The sequence below is a fragment of the Polistes canadensis genome, unplaced genomic scaffold, assembly GCF_001313835.1.
Source record: "Polistes canadensis isolate GaletaPanama2010 unplaced genomic scaffold, ASM131383v1 scaffold_79, whole genome shotgun sequence".
Taxonomy (NCBI): domain Eukaryota; kingdom Metazoa; phylum Arthropoda; class Insecta; order Hymenoptera; family Vespidae; genus Polistes; species Polistes canadensis.
The window spans coordinates 335,596-357,428 of NW_014569626.1; the positions used below are offsets into that span (position 1 = coordinate 335,596).

At 31.9% G+C, this 21,833-nt stretch overlaps 3 protein-coding genes across 5 annotated transcripts in view; 2 read left to right on the plus strand and 1 right to left on the minus strand.

The window, feature by feature from the left end:
• Positions 1-435: 435 nt before the first annotated feature.
• Positions 436-3,199, plus strand: LOC106786681 (dihydrolipoyl dehydrogenase, mitochondrial). Its single transcript, XM_014748335.1, has 7 exons — positions 436-593; positions 928-1,213; positions 1,289-1,655; positions 1,737-2,081; positions 2,165-2,256; positions 2,332-2,657; positions 2,739-3,199. Exons 1-7 carry the CDS (start codon positions 552-554, stop codon positions 2,802-2,804), a joined length of 1,524 nt encoding a protein of 507 aa, XP_014603821.1. The 5' UTR covers positions 436-551; the 3' UTR covers positions 2,805-3,199.
• A 1,218-nt stretch (positions 3,200-4,417) lies between these two features.
• The window catches only part of LOC106786635 (dedicator of cytokinesis protein 3), a 37,115-nt gene continuing 19,699 nt past the window's right edge, over positions 4,418-21,833 (plus strand). For both annotated transcript variants that reach the window (XM_014748237.1, XM_014748238.1), the window contains exons 1-4: positions 4,418-4,689; positions 13,056-13,139; positions 13,293-13,486; positions 13,740-13,888. In XM_014748237.1, the coding sequence (XP_014603723.1) occupies positions 4,653-4,689; positions 13,056-13,139; positions 13,293-13,486; positions 13,740-13,888 (464 nt within the window). In that variant the 5' untranslated portion in view covers positions 4,418-4,652. The remainder of the gene's footprint in view (positions 4,690-13,055; positions 13,140-13,292; positions 13,487-13,739; positions 13,889-21,833) is intronic.
• LOC106786639 (innexin inx3) overlaps positions 15,307-21,833 on the minus strand; it is a 15,194-nt gene continuing 8,667 nt past the window's right edge. For both annotated transcript variants that reach the window (XM_014748249.1, XM_014748248.1), the window contains 4 exons: positions 18,478-18,670; positions 17,647-18,074; positions 17,147-17,542; positions 15,307-16,785 (listed from right to left, as the gene is read on the minus strand). In XM_014748249.1, coding sequence (XP_014603735.1) covers positions 16,579-16,785; positions 17,147-17,542; positions 17,647-18,074; positions 18,478-18,640 — 1,194 coding nt within the window. In that variant the 5' untranslated portion in view covers positions 18,641-18,670 and the 3' untranslated portion in view covers positions 15,307-16,578. The remainder of the gene's footprint in view (positions 16,786-17,146; positions 17,543-17,646; positions 18,075-18,477; positions 18,671-21,833) is intronic.

The window sequence follows — 21,833 nt, forward strand, 5'->3', positions numbered from 1 at the left end:
TTAGGGGTTGAAAGGGGAAGGAGCGTTCCTATTGGTTAGAATTTTTTCGAAAAATTGGCGCGTTAATTGGAAATCGATAAACGCTACCGATAATTTCTTCATCGATAAACGATCTCGTTTATTCATTTATGCTCGTAGTTTTTAATTAAATAAAACTTTGTCTATCATATAATATCATTCAATTATATTCCGTTTATTATAATTATCATTGACGAAATTATATTTGCATCTAAATTGAAATTATATTTATGATATTATTATTGATCGATTTCTGTTATATTGTTCGATGCATAATTTGAAAACTTTCATTTAATTAAATAACTAACAAAATTGTGTAAAACTGCATTATTGACCGATATTATTTAAACGAGTAAACGATATAACTGGTGCCATCTAACCATAAAATATGAAACCTTCAAACGCATGAATATATCAAGTTATCGCATAACATATTGCGATAACCGGTAGGCTTCAGTTTGCATCACTGTGGACTTTATTGGTCTTTTTTTGACCTGCTATAATCTAGTTTAAACATATTACAAAAAAGTATCATGCAAGCTAACTTTTGGAATTTATTGACCACATCTGTCAGGGTGAGTTCAAGGGTCGAATTTGTATGTTAAACAATTTGTTCCTTTGCTCTAATGCGTCATCGTAGAAACGTTCATTACAGAAAACTATTTCGTAATATCCTGAAGGGCAACTCGACCATATAAACTTTTTGTCATTAATAAAATACTTTAAATGATTTTCGTGAACTTTCTAACAACAATGATGTAACAATTGTAAATCTTACAATATGAATCTAGAAGTTGCATGGGAAATCATTTTAATTCATGAACATCTTATGTCGATTATGTCATTGATCAATCCAATGATAACTTGGATTTTTAATTGTATGCTTTAGTCACCAATGTTTCATTTCAGCCAACATGTGCAAAGCGTGTTATACCTGGTTTGAAAACTACCCAGCAGAGAAGGTATGCCAGTGCAGTGGATGCAGACGTAGTTGTCATAGGTTCAGGTCCTGGTGGATATGTAGCAGCAATTAAGGCTGCTCAACTGGGCATGAAAACTGTCTGTGTTGAGAAAGATCCAACATTGGGTGGTACTTGCTTAAATGTTGGATGTATACCATCTAAATCTCTTCTAAATAATTCACATTATTATCACATGGCACACAGCGGGGATTTAGCAAACCGGGGTGTAATAGGTAAATATTATAGTTACAATAAATTCATTTCAATAATTCATGTAACATAAACTCGTTAATATTTCTTCGTTATAGTGCAAAATGTTCAACTTAATTTGGAGAAACTGATGGAACAAAAACGCAATGTGGTGTCTGCATTGACTGGTGGAATAGCAGGACTATTTAAAAAAAATAAAATTGAATGGTTGAAAGGTCATGGAAAAATTACAGGAAAAAATCAAGTGACCGTACTTAAGCCAGATGGTTCTGTGGAGTCTACTGTTAATACCAAAAATATTATAATAGCTACTGGTAGCGAAGTAACACCGTTTCCAGGTATCGAAATAGATGAGAAACAAGTTATTTCTTCGACCGGTGCTTTATCATTGACCGAAGTTCCAAAAAGATTAATAGTTATTGGTGCTGGAGTTATTGGCTTGGAATTAGGTTCTGTGTGGCAAAGGTTTGCTTTTAATTATTCCTAATAAACTCTATAAAAAAAGAAATTAAACTTCGTTATTATAAAAAATGTGTACTTTCACAGGCTAGGCTCAAAAGTAACTGCAGTTGAATTTACACCCACCATCGGTGGTGTAGGAATAGATGGTGAAGTTAGTCAAACTTTACAAAAAATTCTAGCTAAGCAAGGATTAAATTTCAAACTAGGAACAAAAGTAACTACTGCCAAAAAACAAGGAAGTGAAGTAATAGTTTCTGTCGAGGATGCTAAGGATCCTACCAAGAAGGAAGATTTAGGATGCGAAGTTTTGTTAGTTTGTGTTGGTAGAAGGCCATATACGGCGAATTTAGGTTTAGAAGATATGGGTATCGAGAGGGATGAAAAGGGTAGAATTCCTGTTAATAACAGATTCCAAACAGTAGTACCATCGTAAGTATAGATTCTAATATCCTAACTATTCACACTATTAATCAAAGATATATATATAATAATATAATATAATATTTATAAAGAATCTACGCTATCGGAGATTGTATTCATGGACCAATGTTAGCACATAAAGCTGAAGATGAAGGAATAATCACTGCTGAAGGCATCGCTGGAGGTACAAACATAATTTTTGACCCTATAAAAATGTAATAAATTCTAACACGCATTCTCTTTTTATTTTTCTAAACAGGAGCCGTGCATATAGATTATAATTGCGTACCTAGCGTTATATATACTCATCCCGAAGTAGGCTGGGTTGGAAAAACGGAAGAAGATTTGAAGAAAGAAGGAATCAATTACAAGGTCGGCAAGTTCCCGTTCCTTGCCAATTCCCGAGCGAAAACGAATCTCGAAGCTGAAGGTTTCGTCAAATGTTTGGCCGATTCCAAGACGGATAAAATTCTTGGAGTTCATATAATTGGCCCTGCTGGTGGTGAACTTATCAATGAAGCTGTTCTTGCGATGGAATACGGAGCGAGTGCTGAAGACTTGGCTAGAGTTTGTCACGCGCATCCTGTGAGTATAACAAATAATAAATATATTTCAAAACAATATCTCGATGAACGCATCAAGAACTCGTTTATTTTCTTTCCTCAGACATGTTCTGAAGCGCTTAGAGAAGCTCATGTGGCAGCTGCATTTGGAAAACCAATTAATTTTTAAAAAAAGAACATTGAAACGAGCACACACAAACGCGAGGGGAATGGACATGTTTGATCGCATCGTAGCTTCGATCTAGTCTACGTACGAATAATATTCTCTACCATCATACATTAATGAGTATTACTCGTTATCGCTTATTTGCATAAGAATTATAATTGTAAATAAAAATTTTAAACGTTTATTTTAAGGTGACGAATATTTGATAATAGTTTTATCTCCGTTTTACTTATGTGTATTGATCGGTAATGATTTTTGAAAATATACGAAAACTAAGCAGGAGATATAATATCATAGTTAAATATCCCTACAATTTCATTAAAAACAAACATGTACATTTCAAATAAGTAGAACAATTCGAAAGACTACGTTTAAAGATTTTAGAAATATATTACATTGGAAAGAAAACATTTAAAATTTTTATTTCAATTATCATTCAACTGCATTACCTTGGTACGATGTCATTATTCGTTGGAAAATTGAGCTAACTACGGTTGATGGTTTAATTCAATGGCAAACAGTTCCTAGTTGATTTAGTACTGTACGTTAGACTACCACCTATGACATAACAATGAGTTCACCTGTTGAATGAGACTATATATATGCACCTACAGAAACATATACATTCGTATGTACATTACACTTATCCAATTTTCTCATTGAAAGTTAGCCTAACTTTTCTGCCGATTATTAAGCATTTTTTTTCTTTCTATATTTGTGTGACATTAAATCATTCTAAAATAAAACCTAAGAAATATTGATTATGAAATAATACGCGAATAGTATAGTTAACCTTTTCGTTAGGATATGCTTTTACATCAAGTATCATTCCACATAAATGGTACGATTTCTAATATATATATTATTTAATTGTAAAACAAAATGTACATAAACCAAACCGAATATATGGAACGATCTACGAATGGAATTAATTTGAATTTAGATAAATTATAATATATATTACAGTAGAAAATAATACCGATTGCCCAGGTCTCACTAGCATGGAGGTTGCCACTATTAAAAACACTCTTTTAATTACGTTAATTAATAAATTTATATAAAACTTTTATTTATAACACACGACAGTTATAATCTAGGATGTTTATCACTCGGTATAAAAGAAAGGACTAAGGTGGTAACAACTAAAATCATTCGAGTGTTTGTTTAAATAATTTATCAGATAAAAAATGTTTCGAATTTAAAACTTCGAATTAAATAAACATCGCATTAATATTAAATACATCCAATGTATCTTTATAATTTTCCAATGTTTAAACAAACGATAATATTGTTTATACATTTGTAAATTATTGAAATTATTTTTTAGAAGAGGGAAACTCTCCTATTGGTCATTTATCACGTCAAGTGTACACTCTGATTGGTTTCGATCAGGACTGTAGTTATATTAAGAGTTAAATCGTATATTGATAATATCGTATAAAATGATAATAATCATAAATATTAATTTGTAATAAATTTAATTAATTACAAGAAGAATAAAAAAGTTATTAATGAATGATTATAAATAATAAAAAAAAAAGTAAATAAAATGAAATTAATAGATGTGATGAATAAGGGTGGGGTAACGTTGGGACATATTTACGGTGGTGGAGTATCACGTGATTAAGAGTTCGAACGACGTTGCCGATAGGGGGGAATGTCAGTAGTGTGCTCGGGGTTCGTAGCACGGCAACGTCGCTTCGGGCGCCAGAGAATAGAGCTGTGAGTGTATCACTCGTGCGGCAACACACCCAATGTTTGTGTTTTCGAATTTTTCGTGATAATAGGAGTGTGCTTGGAAGACCGCTTGGCAGGGTATGTAGCCGAACTCGTGAAAATAATCTCAGGACAATGTGGACAACGACTAAAACAACCAAGTATGGCGTCGGTGAGTTTACCTTGAAATATGACAGAAAGGGATCAACCGAACGATATCCTTCTCTTACAAAAACAGACGAAGAGAGAGACAGAGAGAAAAAGATAGATAGATGGATAGATAGATAGATAGATATAGTATAAGAGAGAGAGAAAGAAAGATTAAATATCAACCGGCGTAAGCCTCGAACGAAGATCTGTCAAAATCATCCCCCTCTTCTTTTTCTATCATTTTACTTATTTTTCTTCTATATTTTATTTGATTTTTATTTCATTTCCGATCCTCCTTTCTCTCGTGGAAATCATTTTTGTTTTGTAAGACCAACTAAAAAGGATAATACACGTGTGTGAAAAAAACCAAACAGGTTTCTCCGTACTTTTTATCCCGAAAAAGAAAATACTGCTAGAGTTTAAAATAAAAAAACCCTAATAGTCTGCTGCGTGCATGTGTGTGTGTGTGTTTTTTTTTCTCGTCACTGGGTATAGTTCATAAAACTCTGACGACACATAGAATCGAGCGAAAGATCGTTTCATATGATCCTGTTGGCTTCTACTAATCCATGTGTACGTGTTTAGCTATCTATACCTATATTATATATATATATAATTTGTATGTATGTATCTTTTTCTGTGTGTATTTGCAAGAGAGTGCGGGTACGTGCGCCTCCTACGTGTGGGTCCATTCATGCATTGATCGTCCACACGAGTAGCGTAAGGAGCCCGTTTGATAAGGCTAATAGGAGAGAGAGAGAGAGAGAGAGAGAGAGAGAGAGAGAGAGAGAGAGAATGAAAAAAAAATAAATAAAAAAAGAAAGAAAGTACTACGTTAACTTGCAATTAACTTCGTGATTTTTGCACCGTCTGAGAGATGCATTAGATGCACACACGACTTTCATTGATTTTATATTTATTTTATTTTATTTTATTTTATTATATATCGGAAAATAAAATAAATAATATTAATCGATGTACACACACGTGTGATATTAGGATTTTTCTATCTTTGTATATAATTAAAATTCAAACTAAAAATACTATTATTAATATTATAAAACGCGCGAATTAGAAAGTACGCGCGTTTTTCCATTTAATTAATTTCAATGATAGGAATAATCAAAATAAAGCCAGCATACGTTTTACGGAAATAACAATGGTTACACGTAAAATCTATGTAAAGGGTATATAAAAATCTAGCAAATTTATATATATATATATATGTGTAACTATGTAATACTTATTTGTACATGTGTTCGTAATGCAAATCATCGTAATTCTCGACGACGCACGGAAGTCGCCAAAAGAAGTTAGGTCCGTTTGTTTTATTTTTATTTTTTGATCACCGACTATTTCCTCTCCCCGAAGTATCCCGTAGGAAAAATATTTCAAATATTTTTATCTATAGCATTGATTTTCTCAACTACTTCATTTTGAATTAGCTACAACAACGGGAACAATAATGTAATACTCTTTTATCGTAGAAAACTGCGAGAAATTCTCAAGTTAAACAATTAAAAAGTCATTCATTTTTTTTCATCGCGGAAGAAAAATTATATTTATTTTTCTTTTTTTTTTGTATCTGCAAACAAATGTTTTATCTTTGTTTTATCTAATTTTTGAACGATCCTGTTGGTTTAAACGTAATTTAAAGATAGAACGAGACAGGAATGAGAATCGAAACGCATCGTTCGATCTTTCAACGACCCCCTTAAAAGAAAAAAAAAAGAAGAAGAAGAAAAGGAAGAGAACAAAAAAGACAAGATATTGAAAGTAAAGGTAAAAACTATTCGTTCAAATCCTGACGCGTAATTCTTCGTTCGGTGTTTTCGCGTACTGTCGCGATGTGATATATATAGACGATGCTTTAATTAACGATCGGAGTTTCAGACCGGAGTGCAATGTAATGTTCGTTCTCATTTCGTTCAAGCATTTTCGTTTCTTTCGATCCTTCCGATCGTGTGTTTTCATTAAACGTGTAAATAGGTTGATCATTAGGGTTCCTTTTAATATTGCATCGAATTATTTAAACAAACAACAATAATAATTATTTTCTTTTAAATTAGTCTAATAATAATAGAGATTTTTTGATTGGTTCGTTGTTAATTATCGACAATTACTCGTCGATTAATTACCAACGTTTGTTTGTTATACAAAGAGAAGGATCACGATCGTGTTTGTATTCATTAATGTATAGAAAAATCGTACGCGATTTGTTGTAGTTTGGGTTAGACAGGGTTTGTAATAATAAATCTATGGGGCATGGAATCTAATGCAAAATACGTTGCTACTCCATAAAATACGTCGCCATACCCATAGAGCTCTACATATGCCCGCAACACGATTAAAGCACAATCTTTCAATCTATCAATCTACGACATTATCCGACCGGTCATGCCCTCGCAACTTCTTTCTTTTCTACATCCATTGTGGTATCGCAATTGGTGATTGGTACGTGTTACAGAACTCTGTGCGTGATTGAATTTTTACTTAGATGAATTTTAAACGTAAATAATTAGTCTTAAATTAAAGTTACACACCTTTCCATAGATTTCATTTCTTTAATAAAGTATTTAAAAAAAAATTGATTGAAATCGTAATACAATGTTTTGAAAAATAAATGTTTCATTTAATTCAAATATGTGTTAATCTCTGTAATGTGATAAGATTAATTCCGAATGAAAAGTCAACGATCACGCGCATCTATTATTTTTCGTTGCATTGTGCCAAAGCTCATTGTTTTCCCACTTTTCCATTTCTTGCTTCTACCACCTCTGCATTTTCTTTCATTCTTTCTTTTCATTGTGTAAGAGACTTAACGAATACATATTTAAACCCCCCCCCAACAGTTATAGTGTTGGCAAAAGCGTATTATCTTTGAATCATTATCGTAGGAAGTAGTATTGTCGCGATGTAATGCAATCTGTTGCATCAACCTAACTGTGTACTATTTCTTTTTTGTCACATAAACTTTCAACGAGATAATAATTGTCTCTCTCCCTCTCTCTCTCTTTTTCTCTTCCTTTCATATTCGAAACAATTAAACAAGAAAAAATGCATAAATAATGCAACGTTGGATATAAATATGTTCATTTAAATATATAATATAAAAATTGTTATTTATAATTTATCCGATGATTTTTTCAAGATATTCCGTGGTAAAATAATTTAAAAACGAAGATAATATCATAGGAAAGAAGTCTTTTTTTTTTTTAAAGAGAGATCATGCATCTCGCGTTCGCCAGGTTGAGAATAATCTTCAAAATCTCGTATCTGTATCCAACATGAGATTATCGTTGAGGAAAATCTCGAGAATAATGGATTTCTTTTCTAGAAAGAGGTCTACCTTCCCTTTTCTTTCCCTTTCCTTCCTTTCCATCATCCTCCACCATTTTTCTTTTTTCTCTCTTTCTTATACTCGAAGTAGATTAGGTCTCTCGAAACTTGCCAGTGTTTGCTTTCAATTCTTCTTTCGAATAGAAATTCACCGTAACTGTAAGTATATAAATAGGTAAAAATTTATTCAACAAAAATGTGTAAGATTACAAATAAAAAAAAAAAAAGAAAAAGAAGAAGCTTGAACGTAACTATGAAACTTTCTTGATATTCTTTTCTATAACGAAGGAAAATCATTTTAAAAAAAGTATTCAATTCTCTACAATTTTTAATAACAATTTTGAAATGTTTTACGTGCATTTGCCATTCTTTAAATTTGATTAGATATATTTGTCAGAAAAAATATCCACTAATCTATATTGTTAAAATTTAATTTTTCCTATAATTGTATACATAATATTATATATTAATATATAAAATAAAGTATATTAAACTAATTATTAAACATTGGGTTTATATAAAGGGTTGAAAATAAATTCGATTAACATAATCCCTACCACGTGTATCGTTTTAGATGCATATGGGGTAATAATGCAGCTTGGCAGGGAACGTGTTAATCGAGTGGCGTATATTTGTTTAATGAAATTGGACGAATATTTTCTGAAATACATAAATATATACGATATTAAATTCTATTATAATTCAAAGCACACAAAATAATAGTCTCTGAAAATGTACTACTATCCAATTTATGGAACCAAGCCAAAGAAGGAAAAATTCTACTGAGTACGTGGTTGAATTGGTACGTACTTTTTGTTTTTTTTTTTTTTCTTTAGTTTCCTCGTAACTTTATTCTATCTTCATCGTTCGCTTATGAAACTTTTTTTTTCTCTTCCAAAGAGAGAGAAAACACTTCAAGTCAGCGGAGTAGGAGGAGGAGGAGGAGGGGGGTGGGAGGGAGAGGAATCAATTTTGATTGATATTCGACGTGCTTTAAATAAAACATCAAGAATGAAATATTGATTTATGTTATAACCCATTATCTACATAAATCATATTGAAATGTTTGCTAAATAACAACAAACAGATAATATTAAATGTAACAAAATCTGAACATACAACAATGTTATTGTTGCCTAATGCAATTGAAAATAATCCAAATTAAAAACTAATCTATAAGGAATCTAATTAAAAAACTATCTCAACGTCTATCCCTATCTCTTTCTCTCTCTTTTATATTTTCGATAAAACGATAATTAAGATAATACACGTGAATGAGATAAATTCAAACGAGATTAGATTAAAACATCGGCATTGCTAGTCCCAAAAAAAAAAAAAAGAAAAAGAAAAGAAATGATTAGTATTACGACTGCAACATTATTTTGTTCTCCATTTCTCCGATAGTAAACGTTTTTAATTGCAAACCCATCAAAATTTCATTCGTTCCGAGAGAGGGAGAGACGATGTTTGTTAGGAAATGATTACAGATAATTTAATCGTTTCAAGTATCAAATAGCAGCAGCAGCAGTAACAGCAAAATGTTTCTGCGAAAATTGCTAAAGATTATAATGGGGGGGCCGGTAGAGGGTTTTGAAAAAATAAAAATGTGCGTGAAAGAGAGATAAAAAGAAAGAGGGATAATACAAAAAGAAGAAGAAAAAAAAAAAAAAAAGGTAAAGAGAAGAAACCAGGCGCATAAGTTTCTTCTTCATCCACGGGATGGACGTTAATGATTTCAGATGTCATTGTTTACGTCCGCTCGTTTCATCCGAGACTTTTCCGTCATGGCTGGATCCCTCTACGTGCCAGAAGGCATTAGAACCCCTCCTCGTCGTCGTTAAGTTCACTGTGACTCGTATATACCAAGCAAGTATCTCGACACGTGTGAATCCACGTGAGTTAGAAAGAGAAATACAGAAAGAGATGCTGATTACGGTTATACAAGGTGTCCCCATTACAATTTTCTAACAATTCACTGTACGACAAATCATACAATTCTATCTGTTTAACTTTCAATATATTTCGTTTAGAGAATTTGTTTGTTTTATTAGATATAATTATTATTAAATCATCTAAAGTTGATATTATACGATTGATTATTTTGTTTAATATTGTTACAAACGAATGATCATAGAATAATGGGACTCTTAATCTAATGGAATTTTGATTTATTGTTGTGCAATTGCAATGGGCCTTGTTTCATTTGTTTTTTTTTTTGGATATTATTTTCAAGGACACCCTGTATATCTCACCAATATACGTATATACGTAACGAGAGATAGAGAAAGACGAGAGAAGAATACCTTCTGCGCCTGCCACGAGTAGACTATGGGTCCCCCGTTGCGAATGTTTTATATAGGAGTAAGGGAGTTATCGATTTAATTCCCCGGGAAAACTCAGAGACGGAGAGAGAAAACGAGGGAAATGTTATGGGGGAGCTTCCGTACTTTGGACTATGGCATTTCATGGGTCCCTTCCTCCCTCTACGAGTGAGAGAGAGAGAGAGGATGGAAAATTATTCCGAAATATTTCTCCAAATATATACAGGGTGTCTTATTCTAAAAAAAAAATAAGAAAAAAAGTTAAAACAATACACACCTTTTGATAATGATAGATAACTTAGAGTAAGAAATGTGTTTAGAAGATTTTCTTCTTTGCGAGCTTGCAATTATTGTTTCATCCTTTTTATTTATTTATTCATTTATTTCCTCTTTTGATTTTTTTGTTTGTTCTTATACATACACGGGGGTTCGTTAGATATACGATTAGGAATGTTTCCAATAACGCATATAAAATCTGAATGAATTTTTATTAAATTCCCTTATGTTACTTGAAAATGTATTTGTTGAAAGGGGAGAGTGTTTAATGAATTGACCGAACAGCGACATTATTGATCCCTTTTCTTGGAAAGGGAAGACAACCAGATGGGGAAGCTCGCACGACTTTTGTGCCAAATCTTTCTCTTTCTTTCTTTCTTCCTTCCTTTCCTTCCTTCCTTCCTTCCTTATTCCTTTTTCTGTGTCAGGGAAAATTTATCCTCAGGACAATGCCTGTAACCCTCTCCATTTTATTCCCCAAAAAGATCGATACACCTCTTTAATTTTAACTCTAGAAAGAAAAAAAGAAAAAAAGGATTTCCTTGCATTTGTATCGAACAAATATATATTTTTTCCCTTCGCAAAAAAAAAAAGAAACGAAAATTTCAACACGAGTATAATATGTGTAATTAATTATTATATTCATTTTTTTTTTTTTTGGATGGGTTACATTTGTTTCTTTTCATTTTGAAACAACGAGTTTGATCTTCGACAACGTGGAAAACGTGCCATATGAGCAAAATTGCATCGAGTTTTTAAATGCCGTCTGTCGTATTCTTTCAAAGTTATGCACATTCTTTATTTATCATCTTTGATATATAAGACAAAAGAAAGAGAGGGAGAAAGAAAGAAACGTTCACAAACGAATTCCATCAACGCATAACTCGCTATCGATTTTTCATTATCATTCGAGTTTACCATTCCTACCTCGAATTTATTGTAACAAACGTTTCAATACTCGGTTAATACACAAATTTCTAAATATTATTATGTTTTCTTTATATAATAGAGAATTTTTATTACAAATGAAGTAGAGAGAGAGAGAGAGAGATGACAAACTTTGTATTGCTATAAAAATAATTCAAACTATTAACTTCCATTAAAGCTTTTCATTTTTGTTAAAGAAACAATATCAATTGATGTAAAAGAAAAATAACACACACATTACCCTGCAATTTATAAAGTAATATATTTAAAATGCATTCTCAAGTTGGTCGATACTGTTGACACGATTAAAATTTGCAAAATAATAACACGTATGCAAATTAAATCGAAAAATAAATATATATTCGAACGTGTTATTTAAATATCAAAAATTTTATTATATCCAACACTGTTCCACGCGCGAATATTTTATTACAAATACATACAATTACAACTCTTATTACCTGTGTATTATTAAACAATCAAGAATATTATTATGAATAATACAAAATAAATAGAAGAAATATAAAATGTAATATTGTATAAAAGATGTGTGAACAAAAAAAAATATAAATTAAAATAGATACAATGACTCGTTCATTGGCACTCACGACGATAGTGGGCGAGCAAATGAAACTTATGTTAGTCACATTTGAACAGAGAAAAACACAAGTCTGACGTCTTTCGAGTTATGCTACTTATGCTTATACGAATATATATACACGAGTACTTCATTTTCGTTTATATGTGATAGAGAGAGTGTATCTTTATCTCTCTCTTTCTCTCTGTTTGATGTAGGAGTAGAAATAAGTGCGAGAAAGATAGGCAGACGCTCATCGAGATGCATCTCGCGTACGTTCCTCCAGCGAAGGACCGGAAGTTGGCTAGTCATACGTGCATCGTCACGCGTATCCGGTGCCCAAGACTCGTTTATCGATTCCAGGAATGGACGTGTACTCATTTTTACCAAACACCCTGTGATCCATCATAGATCATTCCTCCTTAAATCTTCAACTTTATTCGATTATCTTTCCGTGTTCGTCCAAATATTTTATACCTAAAAGAAAAAACAAATCAAATGATATATGATTCGAACAAATCTATTAGATTTTCTATTTATAATTATAAACCTTATATAGAAAAAATATATATATATAGACAAATCATTTGACGATAAATAAATCGATTCTTTGTTTCGTTATTCGTGATTTTCTTAGAAATTGCATAAAAAATAAAGATCGTAGCAAAGTCCCTCGATCATTCAAATTCTTGGTTAATAAATAAGCAAAGTTTAATGTTCACGAGGTTTCCTCCCTCTCTCTCTCTCTCTCTCTTTTCCTGTGCGTCTGTTTTTTTTTATTTGCTCGAGGCTGCCTTTTATGGAGCCCTTGATTTCGATTAAGGGAGATTATTCAACTCGTGGAATGATGATACCGATTCAAGAACGAGTCAATGATAAAATAACATTGAAATTTATCGAACCCCGAAATATGAATTATTTTAACGATAATATATTTATTATTTTTAGCTGTCTACAATTGGCGTGGGGAGACGCGTTATGGACTTCCATTAGAAATTGGAGAAACCGTACAAATTTTGGAAGAATGCGCAGGTAATAACCGAAATTAGGTAATCACACAATTAATATCAATCGATTATACAAATTTATAATAATTATTACAAATATATTTTCTCTACAGATTTTAAACTGCGAATATTAAATGTGAAACAAGATTATTGACAAGTTTGATTAATTATTGTTCAGGTTGGTACAGAGGATTTTCAACAAAGAATCGTGGGGTTAAAGGAATATTTCCCAGTTCCTATATACACCTGAAGCCTTGCAAAATCGACAATGAGGGTCTCTTTGAGTCAGTCATCCCTTTGGAAGATCCGGTCGTTCGGGAAGTTACCCTCGTCCTTAGGGAATGGGATGGCATTTGGAAAAGGCTTTACGTTGTAAGTACACACCCATATTACGTGTACACGCATATGAATCATTTGCATCGATCTTTTTTCTCTTATCCCTTCGTCGTATTATATTCTTTTTTAGTCAGCACTTTAAAACAAAAACAACAAAAAATATACTGCATTCATCGTTATTGTTCATTGTGTGAAATTAATTTCAAATCTTATATTATTGTTTCTAATTAAAAAATATATATGTTTGATAAATCACACGTTATTCGGTTGTACTGCGTTTAATTTCTAGGAACGAGAAACGTACAAATTTTCAGTCCTGAGAAAAGTGATGCGAGATTTGCTACAATGGCGACGACAACTTTTGGCTAGCACCCTTACCACAGATCAAACTCGTGAACTGAAACTACGGATTATCAACAAAGTCGACTGGGGAAATCGGTAAGTCGGATTGAGAACATAAACAAACCAATTCCCTAAATTCATGAATAAAATTTCATAATAATATCTGGCTTTCGCGAAATTTATATCTTTGAAGATACAACCTCTAATTATATTTCAAATTGTTTCTATGATCATTTTACACATACTTACAGGATATTATTATTTCATACAACTTCGTTTATATTTATTAATTGAAACAGAAAAATATTAATAATTAATTCACCCCCCCCGTGTGTAAGAGCACGTAAAACGAACGTATAAAAATAATACTATGTTATAACATAATTAAAAAGAAAATATATATATGTATATCATTCATATTATACTTGTTGATATTTTTCGTTTATTATTTTTTATTATAATTCGTATAAAAAAAAAGAAGAAGAAAAAAAAAAAGAAACTTGGACGAATACATAATAGAATTCTTTCTTAAAGAATTCTTAATTTTAATTCGGAATTGAAATATATATTCTTAACATCTGTTTTATACTAATCAACATTAGCCGATGCATATTTTAATTCATTTAACTTAATATTATATCATATTATTACTTAACGCATATATACTTTATCAGATTTATATTCTATAAAAAGGCACATAGTTTAAACAATAGTTGCAATCATATTGTCACTCGTCTCTCTCTCTCTCTCTCTCTCTCTCTCTCTCTTATAAACTACGGTGGGAATTAAAATTTCTATACGTACATTTATGAAATAAGTTAATTTTTCAAGTGGCATAAATAATAATTTTAAACGCAATGAAAAAGAAATTTCGTTCAAAAGTTCTTTACACGAAATTATATTCTATTTGAATATCCGAGATAAGAAAATCCAAGTGAATTCATCTGAAAAGTTGGCACACGAATATTTGAGAAACATATATACTGAAACGTAAAATCACTAATATATTATTTCGAATATTTATGCCATTATTCAAAATAAACGATTCCATATATTATAATATAAACTTGGTAGTATTCTTATAGGCAGCTTCGGTACGAATATTTTCATTATTTTATTTGCTTACGAGTTATTCGAGACTCGATTTAAAAAAAAAAAAACAGTTAACTTTAGGCATCCTTAAAACAAATATATTTCTATTTAATTAGTAAAAAGAATTACTTATTAATATATTGTTTGTGTGATATAAAGAAAAAACAATTATCTTTCTCTATCTATCTCAAAATTATATTCAACGTTCCACCTTGTTTTTTAATTCACAAAAAAAAAAGAAAAAACTAATTTCCAACTCGTAAAACGTGTAAAACTCTTATCACTACGCGCCTTCAAGTTTTAATTATGTTTGTTTGTTTATACCTCGCTAATAGTCATTGCACCAATTACGCATTAATCGATATTTTTTAGTACACACATACATGTGTGTATATATATATATATATATATATATATTTATATTTAATTAAAAAAAAAAAAGAAGGAATGTGTAAAGGAATAGAGAAAACTATGATTAAAGTGAACAAAATAGGATCCTATAATCTAGCAACGTTAATTACTGTTCGTTTAACTTACAAAATAAAAGAAAAAGAAAAGAAAATAAAAAATCTTGAAGATTAGTCTCTCCCACTTTTTTTTTTCTCTCTCTCTTACTCGCTAACTTTTTAAATCTTACGTCAAACTAAAAATTCGTTCGCGTTTATGTTTGTAATATGTTTACGTATTACGTACGTAAATTTTTCACATTAAGAGGACTAATTAAAAATTCTTACGGAATCGAAACGAACGTCTCGCGGATGAGAGAACAGAAATAACGAGTGTTGTGTTACCTTCTTCGATTAATATATTTTTGTTTGTTTGTTCTTTTCTCTTTAATAATTAGCAAATTGTACAATGGTTCTATATGTCTCCCTTAATTTTTTTTTTCTTTTTTATTTTTTACTATACTCGATATAAGAAATTCGCATTATTTCTAAATCTTTCATAAATTCGATGATTTAAAAAAGAAAGAAATGAACTCGGTAGAACGAATACGTTTTCAATTTTCTATAATTAGAATTTTAATAAAATCAAAAAAAAATAAAAAATCTCTAAACACTAAACGTGTATCTAAACGTGTTCTAATTCATAACTATCCATGAGAGAAAGAAAAAAATAAACTAAAAACACAAAAATTATGCTCCCTTAAATTCGATAGAACAAAAATGGAATGAGAATTAATCATAAGAGATTCATTGTCTCGATTCGTTGCCGAGAATTTTTAATCTCGTAGTTCGTCTAAAAATACAAATCTAGTCTTGGCTCGTCGTGCTTCGATCTATCGATCTATCGATCGATAATAATAATGACAATGATGATGATGATGGTGGTGATGATGATGATTACGATGTTTGGACAAAAAAATCGATAATACAAAAAAAAAGAAAAATATATTTTTCTTTCGCAAAAGGAAAATAATAAAATCAAAAAATGAGAAAAATACGCATCATCTTTTTTTCGCGTGGGACGAAAAGTGTGAAAGAAAAACGAGAGGAAACAAAAAAGAAAAAATAAAAAAGGATAATCGTTGAAGGCACCGACGGGATAATTATCACAATAATCAAAATTAGAAATACAATTGGATAGGAAAATTATAATAACGGGGGATGTAAGGAAGGAAATACAAACTGGGGGGTGTGGTGGAGATGGGGCTGGGGCTAGGGGTGGTAGTAGCGTTGTATATGAAAAGTTTTTTAGATCTCCGTGTCCTTTGAGAATTTTTCGATTTCTGGATAAATCGGTGACATCTCTAACGTGCTCGGTGCTGATGGAACTGACGTGGGTGACGCGCTGCTTCCTGAACCATGGTGCAACCGATGGCAGAGTTCCTTCAATACTTCGGTAAACAACATCGAGTTTATGTTCTGACCTAACAGATGTATCAACAGGAAATCACCGACCTGAAAAATATATATATTATATTTTTTTTCCAATCATATATTTCAATGTTTTTTAAATACAGGTAACCCCCTTTCCGAAAAAACACGATTTTCGAGTAATTCTTTTGAAAAACAATAAGATATATAAATTAATATAAATAATTCATTTGTGAATGATGTAATAATACAAGTTTCCTTAGAAGTGTTTACCAATGTGAATTAAAACAATATCAATTTTGATTTTCATACTTAAAACTGAATCCCGTTTTCATAGAGAACACGGAATCAATTAATCGTGTTCTTCGGAGGGTGGTGTGTTACCTGTAAATAAAAAAAGAAAGATATTTCATTGTAAAAATAATAATATAAATTAGAAACCAACTTGAGTTTTTCTGATGAGCGTACTGACATCCGATGCCGAACCGAATTTAAATCGTTTCCTTAGAATGGTTTCGCGAGTGCTAGGTAAAAGAACGATCGCCATACTGTATAGAACAGCTAATCCTGATAAAACAGCTAATAAAATGAACCAGAACCAAAGGAAAATGTATATCTTCTCGTTAAGAATATTCAAAGCTAAAACGCATAAAGCGTCGAGCTTTTGTACAGAACCGGAAGCACCAAATTTATGGAATGTACATTTGGTTACTCTTGGAAATCTTTCGATCATCGGATCGGTACGATGTTCTTGATTCATGTTGCTGAATGTTATCACTTCCGTGCCGTATGTTAAAAATGCACCGCCCAGGAACGTATCGATGAAAAACATGTTGCCAACCTGTAACAAATAAAATCCCCATTAACGAGATTTAATCTTAATTATTTTGCCCCGATTTTATTTGACTTTATTATTTCAAATGGAATAATAATTTTGATGCTTACAACGTTGACGAAGTTAAGTAATTCGCAGAAGAAATAACCGGTAGCATAACTGTTGTGCAAATGCAAAGTATCCAAGATATATTCGACCAATTTGTTAGTCCTGATCTCACGTTCCTGCTTGGTTTCAACCATGGCACCCCTCATACCATCGGATATCATTCTGACCTTGCCTTCCTCCCACTGCTTCCACATCCAATGCGGCACGTAAAAGAGAATACCTTGGAAGAATAGCATGAAGGGTACCCACTGATAATACGAATGATAGAGTTTCTTTTCGTTGTAATCTCCACCAAGACCGGGATGAGCTACTTGGGTACCAACTTCTTTCATGTTATTTGTCGGCAATGTAAATGTGTATGTTATCCAGCAATATGTATTTATCACGTGAGTTGGTACCGCATTATCCGATATACAATTTATTGGATCCCCTAAAATATATGAAAAATTCATTTGATTTAATCCGTATATTTATCTAAATAATGATCTGTTTAATCTGAGATGAGAATAGAATGCAATTATGTTCAATAAAGATAGGCTTCACGTCCTCGGACACATGATACCTCGTTACACTTAAATGAAGAGGACTTCTTTCATACTAATCACAAGTTATCAAGAATGTAGTACGAGAGTTAGCAGTCAGACGTTTGACATTTCAAAACTTGTCTCGTTAAGTTTCTATTTTTAAACTTTTCAACGGATAATGAATTAACTTAAAGGATCATGCACGTATTTCGAGTTGATCATGATTGTAAAAATTGTTTCTTCTTCTTCTTCTTCTTCGAGAGAGAGAGTTTTACGAATAGTTTTATTAAGTTTAATTGTTACACATACCTATCAAATTATTGGCAGTGACAATGATGCAACAGGCGAATAAAATCGCAGCAGTGATTCTATAATGAATTCTGAATACTACGTTATCGATGATAGCTTTGTCGATGAGATATCTTATCTTGACGAACCCGGCGACCGCCGAGACCAAACCGAACACCACCATTTTGATTCTTCTATTTTATCGATTGTCTCTCTGAAAATAAAATAATGACAAAATATTATTCAAAAGAGAAATTTCTTAATGAAAATAATATGACGTCGATTATCACATTCAAAATTAGATTATCAAGAAAATTTTCAATCCACGAGTTTACGAAAATATTCGTCAATGATCGAGAAACTCGTGCATTGATTTAATTTTTTTTCGTAGATTCCTCGTGCATTGATTGACCAACCGATGTAAATTTTAGAAAACAACGAAGAAATATTATTGTGAAAATACAAAAAAAAATCATATAAAAAAGTTTTCAAGGTCCAGAACGATTTGATCAAAAGTATAGCAACGTGCTAACCTTCCGTGAACCGGAAATGGCAGATGCAACGGGGGATCGATATAGAAGACTGCGTGGACAAGTACACACACACATACACACATATGCACGTTCATAAAGAGTGAGAGAGAGAGAGAGGGCTCTTCAGCTCGCAAATTGTTCTCATCTGCGAAACAAAAGGAGACGAGAACACGATAGAGAGAATGGGTTCGTTCCATTCTACAAATTTCTGTCGTACGTAGGACGAACTAGAATAAAAGAAAAAAATAAAAAAAGAAAAGAAAAATGGCCGCTTATGCCGGGGTGCCATACACACACACACACACGTGTACGTGTTGTATATGTGTGTGCTTGCCCGTGAGAAAAAAGCTTTTTGCGATGTAATAAAGAAGAAAAGATTTTTAACGAGAAGTGATGAACACAGCCCCGTTCTTTTTTGTTTTTTCTTCCGCCATCAAAGTGTTACAAATTTTCGAATGAAATTTCACCATGGTTACTCGACAATAGGGCCAGGGGGGGGGGAATTATGGCAGTGGTAATTTAAGAATGTCTCGCGATCGTGATCCTGACACTGAGTCATGCATAATCATTATATATAAATACGACTTCTGGGAATCTTACGTTGATAATCTCACCAGGGACAATGAATCAAAAGAATGCAGAAATGAGAAAGAGAATGAACAAATTCCTGCAGTGAACGACGTCATCTCGCGTTGACTTACCAATGAGATTGGATGATAAACGGAAAAGAAAGAAAATTATTCTAAAAATATTTTTAATCTCTTATTAAAAAAAAGACAAAAAAAAAAAAAAAAGAAAACTTTAAGAGAATATTCAACCACTTTTTGTTTTAATTAAATTTAGATGATTGTTCATTTCCTATTTTTTGTTTTTAATTGCATAATTATGATGACGAACGTTTATGGTATTAATAATCAAGGAAAAATATAAGTTGAAACATCAAAAGAGAGTCAAAGAGAGTCAAAGAGAGTCAAAGAGAGAGAGAGAGAGAGAAAGAGAGAGAGAGAAGCGAGTGGCCGAGTTATACGTCGTTAGAATTTTATTACTTAATCAATTGAAAACAGGCGGGACGCGTGCCACTGCGACGGGGTCAATCTCCAAGTTCTTCTTTCAAAGAGATGTTGCATGTAATTTTTTTTCTCTCTCTCTCTCTCTCTCTTTTATATATTTTTTTTTGTATTTCAAAAATAAAACGTTCAGTTTAGAAGCTTTGGAATTCACGCGAGTAACCTGATTTTTTTTTGTATTGTTTTCCGTTATCTCAGCACTTTTACACACACACACACACAAATACACCACTTCCTATCAGAATTTGTAATGAAAAATATTCTTTGATATTTCTGTCACATGTTTATTAAAATATTTTTTCTATCTCTTCTCAACCAATCAGGGAAAATGAATAATATTTATGGCTTTTTTTTTTTTTTCTCGTTTCGACACGCTTCTTCCTTTATGTCAGTCTGTCTGTCTGTCTGTCCGTCTGTCAGGCAATACACCAAGTGTGTTAACGACAACACGACACCCAATTTGTTCCGCGTGATGTACGAGCATTTCCTCGCAACAATGCTGTCGTTCATTGTAATTTATTTATTTTTTCTTGTTTTATCGTTTGTTTTATCGTGACACGTTTAAAATACCATACTTGAATTGAACAGAAAAAAAAAATATATATATATACATGGTATGCAATTTTAATGGAAAATATTATAGAAAAATATGATTATACGAAATTTGAAATGTAAAATAATAAAAAAGATATTAAATTGACACACATACACACAGACACACACATTAACATATGAAATTTCAAACCATCCAAGAGGATCCACTGTCGCAGCTGCTGCTCGCTACTTATGGCAGGAATAATTTCAGCTGAATCCATGGTTTCTACTATATAAGCAATGCAAGAAAAAGCAAGCAAGCAAGCAAGCAACATTCTGTCATCGTGTGTGTGTTCGTTTGATTATTTTTTTTTATTTAAAATATCATTTCTATCCCGAGTATCGTCTCAACCTTTTTTTTTTCTCTATTATTCTACATCGAATTTCGATAAGTTTTCTACAATAACTACGGGATTGATGGATCGAGTTGTTTCCTGTGTTATTTTTTCCCTTGTCCAACTACAAAAACTATTCTACATCTCCTCTTCTTTACGTTTCTATTTTTTTGTTGTTTTTTTATTTAAAACCCACCTCCACCCCCTAGAAAAGAAAATACCATCGATAACGTTGACATAGATTTTTGTATCTTCGTTGCAGGAACAATTCGGGATATGATAATTTTATAAATAATTTCTAAATAAAAATAAAATGATATATAATTAAAAAAAAAAAGGGAATATGTGTAAAATGAATGGAAGAATATGTTTCTGCGATGGGTTTCGTTGTTTGAATTGGTAGTCTCTCGTTTTGCGACTCCTCCTATACGATTCCCCGAAAGGTTGTTGGTTAACGAACAGACGAGTTAAACCAGTTGGTCTTGTCTCTAGAGAGTCCAAGAGGAAAGAGAGGAAAGAGGAGTTATACCAAGAGAGGACACTGACTATACATATGAGAATGACGAAGAGATGAGGGAGGCTGGTACACACATACTAACACACACATTCTCTCATTCTCTCTACTCTTTGTCCTCCTTCCATATTTCTCTCTCTCTCTCTTTCTCTTTTACTCATTTTACATATTGTCTTCCTCAGACACTTTCTATCTCTCTACTTCCAACTTTGAACTAACTGTTATTTTTTTCACAAATAAAAAATATAAATAATTCATTTATAAGTACTGTGTCACACAAAATATTGAATTTATTTCTAATCGCGTGATTTTTGTTTTATATAAAAATGATTAT